This window comes from Drosophila sechellia, chromosome 2L (genome assembly GCF_004382195.2).
Source record: "Drosophila sechellia strain sech25 chromosome 2L, ASM438219v1, whole genome shotgun sequence".
In the NCBI taxonomy this organism is placed as follows: domain Eukaryota; kingdom Metazoa; phylum Arthropoda; class Insecta; order Diptera; family Drosophilidae; genus Drosophila; species Drosophila sechellia.
In genome coordinates this window covers 7,970,882-7,978,340 of record NC_045949.1, presented here as the reverse complement: position 1 = coordinate 7,978,340, position 7,459 = coordinate 7,970,882, and the positions used below count along the sequence as shown (strand labels likewise).

The 7,459-nt window shown below is 41.4% G+C and overlaps 1 protein-coding gene across 1 annotated transcript; it reads right to left on the bottom strand.

Annotated features, from left to right (window-relative positions):
• Positions 1–302: 302 nt before the first annotated feature.
• LOC6611620 (beta-1,3-galactosyltransferase 2) lies at positions 303–7,353 on the bottom strand. The gene is made up of 4 exons (XM_002036120.2): positions 6,710–7,353; positions 2,418–3,043; positions 2,138–2,359; positions 303–1,703 (listed from the first exon to the last, which is right to left on the bottom strand). Exons 2-4 carry the CDS (start codon positions 2,902–2,904, stop codon positions 649–651), a joined length of 1,764 nt encoding a protein of 587 aa, XP_002036156.1. The 5' UTR covers positions 2,905–3,043; positions 6,710–7,353; the 3' UTR covers positions 303–648.
• Between the last annotated feature and the right edge of the window lie 106 nt (positions 7,354–7,459).

The window sequence follows — 7,459 nt, the reverse complement described above, 5'->3', positions numbered from 1 at the left end:
TTTGGCGGGTATTCATATATCGAATTACTGTTTCAGCTTATCGATTAGTCGATAGCTGCTCTGTTGCGGTATTTTTTGGCCTGTAAAATACCACATTCAGAAGGCAACAATATGGAACGATGAAAAAAAGAACAAATATTTATTTTTTAAATAGTACCGCAATTTCTTCAGACTCTTCAAATATCCAAAACGATTAGACTTCCAGGAAGAGGTATTATTTGTTAATATTTAATTGTAACTTATGAATAATAAGCTACAATTCCCACATGAGAAGCGATTTGAAATGAAAAGGCACTTTATGATTCGTTCGATATACATTAATGTATTTAGAGTTAATATATAACCACAGTTATCGCTCAGTAATTATCATTTAAATAATGGCATTCAGAATGCTAAAATTAAACTACAGATGTTTTAAAATGTACTCGAATTGTTGTTGGATCGCATGCATATAGGCGGATGCAGAGATCGACAACAGAATTTGTGAATTTTCTAGGACTTAGAGACTAGTCTAATTTTATAATCCTATATAGCTGCCTTTGCTAATCATTCTCTACTCCTACCATATTACATATATGTTCGCTCTTTTTCTCGAAAGACCACACTGTGTTCTTCCTACCGGAAAAACTACACCCTAAACTTAAAATACTATTTACACTTGGTGGTCTGATCCAGCAGCTTTTTCCACAAATCGAATTGTTCGTTCGACTTGATCATGTGCACGCTGATTGCGTTTCGGATGTTGCACGGGTTGAATGAGATGCGTCGGTTGACGAACTCGTTCGCCTGCACCCGCTTAACATTAAGGCTCTTGGCTACTATGCCCGTGGTGAACACGTCCTCCAGCTTCAGATAAACGGTCTTCAGAGATCGCACGTACAGTTCGTGCACAATGTCGCCGGTGAGTACGTAGGCGGGTCCAGTGGTGAAGGACGGGAACACTCCCGCCGCGAACTGGTCGACGGACACATAGTATTTGGATTTCTTATTACGAATCGGTTTCCATTTCTTGGCCAAGCGACCGTATATGGTACGCTTATCCTTGTGCTTGTCCAGGAAGGTCAGCAGCTTGGGCACATTGATGAACATGTCGTCGTCCGTCTTGAGAATGTACTTTGCCTTCGGGCAATGCACATCTGCCCATTCCAGCGTCGATATTGTCTTGAGGGTGAGGTTGTTGTACGAGTCTATGAAGTTTCCTCGTATCAGATCACCATAGATAAAGTTCTCCTGAGTAAGCGCTTTGTTTATGGTGTCATTGGTGCCACGTCCTAGGACAAATGCCATGCCCACGTCCCTTCTCGTTCCGTAATGCATCCAAGTCTGCCGAATAGACATGCGGGCTGCATCATGAGACATCGCTGAGCTAATAAGAACCAGGAGCTTAATAAACTGTCCGCCTTTCGGACATATGCGCTCCGCATCGATCTCCTCATCCACGTGGCCTGGCTCGTAAAGTTTCTCGGTGGCCACTCCCTTGGAAGGATCCACAGGAGCACTTGGCACCGCGCTCTTGGCTTTCGTTGTTTTCACAGGTGGCACTGGTGGTTTTGCTGATTTTGGCAGCGGGTTTGCCGCCTCTTTCTTGGCTTCCTTAATTTCCTGTATCACCTTGGATTCCGGTTCTTGCTTTTCGGACTCAACGCCTGACACTTCCAGTTTACCGTCCACTGCGTTGAGTTGTGCCATATCCGATGGATTGCCTTTATTTAGAAAAAGAAACCACACCATTAATTGAAATGCAAACAAACACTCAAGCGAATTCTAGTCCGTCCCATAAACATCTGTTCGACAGTAATCCAATAGTATGAAACAATATGTCATGTTTACAGCGCTTTCATAATGAAACACGAAACCTGGCCAAATAAGCGGACTGCACATTTCATTCTCCATTGCCGTGGAGTTATACAAATGGGTGCGCCGCCAGCGGGTCTTTGTCTAAGCAAATGTTTGTCTTCGGAGTGGTTTTACATCAATAAAACAAAACAACTAAGGCAAATTGATACGCAAGTTGAAATAGGGTAAACAAGAGGATCAATTTGAAGAAGAAACAAAACTAAACTGTTCATCGATCTAGTTGCGAATGTTGTACCTGGATTAGGAAATAACGCCCTATTAGTAATAGTGTAATAATTACCCGTGCTACTGTTCGAAGTGATGTTCTTCAGTATCCTATCGGCGTTCTCAATAAACTTTTGCAAATTGGAAGTGGGTATGAGGAGGTCGGCATCGGAAAGGCCTGGCTGCACCTGCGACTGTGACTGGGGCAGTTGTTGTTGTGGTGACTGGGCGGGAATCGATTGTTTAACAGCCAACGTGTCTGCAGAGCTGTTGTTGTTGGTGCTACTGTTGATGTTGCCTGTGGAATAAACATTATTAGCCTTATAAACGCGTAAGCCTTAACCGCACCCACTCACCTGTGATGCCATCAACACTCTGGCCATACTGCTGCTCCTCCAGCAGCTCATCCGCCATAACATTGGGCGTTTGGTCAGGGCCACCAACCTGTGGACTGGCGCCTGCGGAGCCACCGTCGAGCAGAGCATCCTCGTCGATGGTGGGCAGCCGATGCTGCGGATGCTTCTTGTGTATCTCCGCCTGTTGCGGCGGTGATTGTTGCGAGTGTCTGCTAGATACGCTTTGCTGCTTAGACGAACTTTCACCGGGCTGCGAATTGTACTCCTTATCCGTGCTATTGACTGGCGGCACTTGGTCCATCGGCTGTCGCCCAGGATGACCGCCAATCAGCTGCTGCGGCGGAGATGCCGCGGGGTGCACATGGTTCGCTGTGAGGGTGCTCGTTGTTGAGTACGAGGCGTAGATGAAAATGGTGAGGATCAAAACGATTAGGACTAAAAAGAAGCGTAGCATGCGCGTGTTGTGAAGATTGGCCACAGCCGCCATGGTGGCACTTGCTAAATCTCTCAAATCTCAGTCAGTCTAGGTCTCAGTTTCAGTCTGGACTCCGCTTCTCGTCTTCAATTTGTGAGTATTTTGATAACGATCCCTCACGCTTGCAATTCCAACGACGAATGCGATGAAACTACAATGAGAACACAACGGAAATAAAGGTAAACAACTGATTCAGCTGATTCAACTATAAAAATATGAACGTATATAAAGATATAGAAGGAGAGAGGTGCTTCTGTCCAGCGATTAGATCATTATTTCCGCAATAATAAAACAACAATAATAAAGGCAGTAACATTCGTTCAAAGCATTTAAGTGTATAATTAAATCGTAAATATTTTCTTATCCAATATAGAATGGTATTTCAAAGTCGAGCATGGCCAAATACTCGGTTTTGTTGCTTTTCTTACCATTGGCGAGGAATAATGCAAATATTTGTGTAGAGAGTGAACTAGTTGGAGTTCACTACCCAGAAAGATAGCGCTCTTGTGTACTTTAAGAATCGTTTACAAAAGAACACTTAAACGTAATTAACGTTTTGTTTCAGTTTTTTTTTGCACAATATTTTTGAAAACTATAGTAAAGTCGATGCCTGGTTTTGAACTGAAAATCTGAAGAGCCAGCTGAGTGAATATGCGATTATATTTCAGAAAACACAAGCGAAGGGATTGGCTACTTTGTATGGTAATGGGAGTGACGAACTGAAAAGCATTTGGGAAATTTCCGTGGGCTAATGAATTGCCAGAAAGAGGAGAACACACGCACAGCATCCAGAATCGTCACGACATCGCCATCGGCTGTGTCTCTACTTTGCATGCGCTCGAATAAGTCAACAACAGTCTTGACCCTATTCCGCGAATGAAGAGAACCCCAACGGAGGCAGAACAGAGCTCCAAGCACCGGACAGACCCATGCTCCATGCTCCAGGTGGCAGGGAACGAACCACTTGAGTCGCGTTCCATGGCCGGCTGGTCGATAAGATTTCTTATCGTTCGATCCCATCTGTGTATTTCTGGGCTTTCTCAGAAATCCAGTATATCTATCTATATCTATAGATTTATTGGGCATTTGCTCTGGGACGCCATAAAAATAGTTGAAGTAGTTAGCTCGATATAAAAATCAATACAACAGCATTACTCAGAGCCTCGAAACTCTTCTAACAACTTTCGATTTGGCCCCGAACCGTCTTGAATAGTCAATGAAAATCCCCATGCGTTACTGTGGGTAAGTGTGCTACCTTAATTGTTTGTCGATAAGCCAGTTCCTATCAATCTTATAACACAAATCTTATCTGCTTGTCTAGCGGGGAATGGTAAGTCATATCATATACTTCATACTAAAGTCAAATATTTATTTGCCCAGAATGTTTGTTGAATAATGAATTAGAAATAGAACTACAGGTAGAAGTTATCGATTAAACATCAAACATCATCACATCAAAACATGCAAATATGCTATTAAACTTGATTTGAGTTAAATGCTGATGCTACAATATTATAGTTTAAGTCTGAGGTTCTTTATAAGTGTAATGAAGATGGTCATCTTCTTTTCTTGCCAAGAATTACTTGTCACGCGTCTAGCTATCAAATAACTGCCAGGAAATGACGATAGAAACATTTTTGCCAAAACACCACTTATCTTACTTGCTACCTTTTACCTATGATTAAAAATCGTTTTGATTTCAAACAATTAAAAACGTTTTTGAAACTTATCTTATCTTTGGGGAGGTGAAGGAACACCTTAAGTCGCAATTCGGCAAGGTAAAACCCAATCGAATTTATGTTTTGTCTGTTTTTCCTTCTATAGAATGCGAACTTCTTAAAAGAAGCATTTAATAAAAGATATACATTGCAAGAGATGCATTTTCGTTATCGCCTGACCAAGTTAAATGCAAAGCTGATAAGACAATGGCTAACTTCTAAGAATTTTAACTTATCAATTAATTATTATCACTACAAATTTACTGTCCCACAACATTTATTATTTCTTTATTGCGATAATGCTATACTGAACGACGTTCACTGACATTTAATTAAAATAGTTTCGCCAAATATTTGGTCAACTAATGCACGTTTATCAGTCAAATGGGCTGAGCAACTTCATCGATGTGGTCTGGCTTGGTCAACAGTCAGCCGGGAACCGGAAAGAATAGCCACGAGTACGAGCACAATGGAATTTTTTTTTGGGGGCTAAATCCGACAATGTCGTATCGTGTTTATGGCTTATCGTGAAGCTGAACGAACAGACACACACATAGTACAGCAAAATTCTATTTCCATTTGGATCCGCAGCGTGACGTGCAGCGCATTGATAAGAGATAACCCTTTGTTTTTCCATCAAGAGTGAAAGTGTTGCTTATCTTGCGCGATAAGATGAATCACTCACTATGCATTGGTTAATTACAGTTTGTAAATCGCTGTATATGTATGCATCTTACTTTGAATTTCTGCAATAATGGCGACTCGTTTCTTATCAGGCTTTCATTTCCCTTGCGGGATATAAACATAAAACATATGTTAAATATGCTATGAACTTTTTATCAGCACTAACTTTGTATTCTCTTCATAATTAAATCTATAAACAGTAATCAATTTAATGTTCTCCATGGATTTCTAACCAGTTCCCATAACTCACTGGGCATATAATTGTTCAATTTAAAGAACTTTGACTGTAATTGTTCCACATGTTTCAGCAGTTGCTTTTAGTGCCTTGTAATTGTGTGCGAAATTACCAAAGAGCCGTGAAATTTGACGAGAGCGCGTAATTTGATGAAGTGTAACTCGGATTCAGCGCAAAAAGTTGGAGGCTTCGCGAGGCGAGTGGTGAGCGGAAGTGGATCCAAGCTTCCAATCCGGCTGGCGGTCAGTTATATTTTTTTTTTTTTCTTGGCCCCACTCCGACTCTGCTAATAAGTACAATGAACCGCAGATAATCGCCGGTTGGACGGCAAACGGGTTTTCGGGCGTCTCGAAACTATCTTCATCTCCAACGGCCCACTATCAATCACAGTTTGGACCAGGAAGATTCAGCTGGACTCCGGATCGTGCTAATGAAAGTCTTCAAAATAAATGGCAACGAAGTGCCTGCAGAGTCGTATAAATTTCAACTAAAATCTGCATTCCCACTTGTTGGAAGTTAAGAGCCCTGTTTTATTTGTTTTTAAAATACCGAGTTCACTTAATCACATAGATGTGGTTCTTAAGTTGCATAGAAACAAGTAGAAGGAAAGATCATTTGACATTTAACTTTCCCTCAAATCATTTTAAATGCAAATTGAAGTAGGGAAATAAAAATGACTCTTCAAATGCATTTTTTGTGCTCTTAACAAGCAGAACTTACTAAGGAATTAATCAGAAAGCGGAAACCTTCTATTCGTTGATAAGAACTTTTTTGGAACGCATTTCTGGGACTCTACAGAATATTATAGAGCTTCGAGAAATTAACGATAATGAAGGGATAATAATTTTATTTCTTGTGAACGTTTGCTTAGAAATCGAGCATTATTGGAGTCCAAGCCAGTGATGCGAGTAAGACCACATCGACGTGGAGGTTAGGTGGCGTTAATGAAACCTCCACTTGACTTGGGCTCGCTGGTGGTGCAATGTCCGGCCGTGGAGTTTGGAAATGTGCGCTCGTCGGTTGCTTAAGCATACGTAAATGTGTGTTAATAAAATAACAGAAAAAACAAACGAAACAAAAACCCTAGGCAACGCATCGTCATCGTTGCGTCGCCGAGTCTCGTTGCCCATCCGAAATCTTGGAATCTCCGGGCAGCCAGACTCGCTCATTATAAACTTACCTCCAAGTGCGGTTTAGCTGCGTCTCTCTTCCTCGTTCGCTGGAATCTGAGATGGTGCTATTGTTGGACCAGGGTCAAGCATAATTACTTGCTTGCCTGCTTATTTTGAGTGCTTATTTAACGTTAATAAATATGCCTTTTGTTGACAATTAGCGATGATGAATTGCTATCGTTGTTGTTGTGGTTACTCTTCTGTTATCCTAATGTTTGTTGTTGCTGCTGTTGTTGGGCCCCAGGCGCCACCACGGAAATCGTGTGCCTTGGGGAATTTTTTTCTATCTGGTTATAGTTTTGCCCGTATTTCGGCATTAATCGATTTTAATAACGCCAGCCCGTTTCATTAGTCATGCGAGGCATGTTTTATAAATAAATAAGCATTAACACCTTGGCAAACGAAGCGATTTGTTGTTGTTGCTGCGAAGCAGAGATTTTGATTTAATTTCGCGTTGCCCTCGATTTTTTTGGGAGTTTTTCGCATAAAGTCTGCTGATGAAACGCGGCTTTTTAACACTTTTAGGGCTTTGCACAATTCGCTGCGTTACAGCGGCCGCAAATATTCCAATTTTTTCCTCCTTTTTTGTGGGAACACCATTACTCCCACTTCCGAAAACCAAACCGATTTTGTTCGCGATTAGCTCAACATTAGTGATGTACAACAACATCGATAAGTTAAAAATCTATGTTTTACTTTTGATAAGTCGATAACTGTGCTAACATTGATATGTTATGGTCACCCTATGACGGTTAACA

What these genes read in the sequence shown, in the direction of transcription:
- LOC6611620 (XM_002036120.2), bottom strand. Translation starts at nt 2,904, where the DNA reads ATGGCGGCTGTGGCCAATCTTCACAACACGCGCATGCTACGCTTCTTT. An exon ending in GAGTGTTGATGGCATCACAG is followed by an intron (nt 2,360 to 2,417) that starts GTGAGTGGGTGC and finishes TTTATTCCACAG; the next exon opens with GCAACATCAACAGTAGCACC. An exon ending in CACTTCGAACAGTAGCACGG is followed by an intron (nt 1,704 to 2,137) that starts GTAATTATTACA and finishes TTCTAAATAAAG; the next exon opens with GCAATCCATCGGATATGGCA.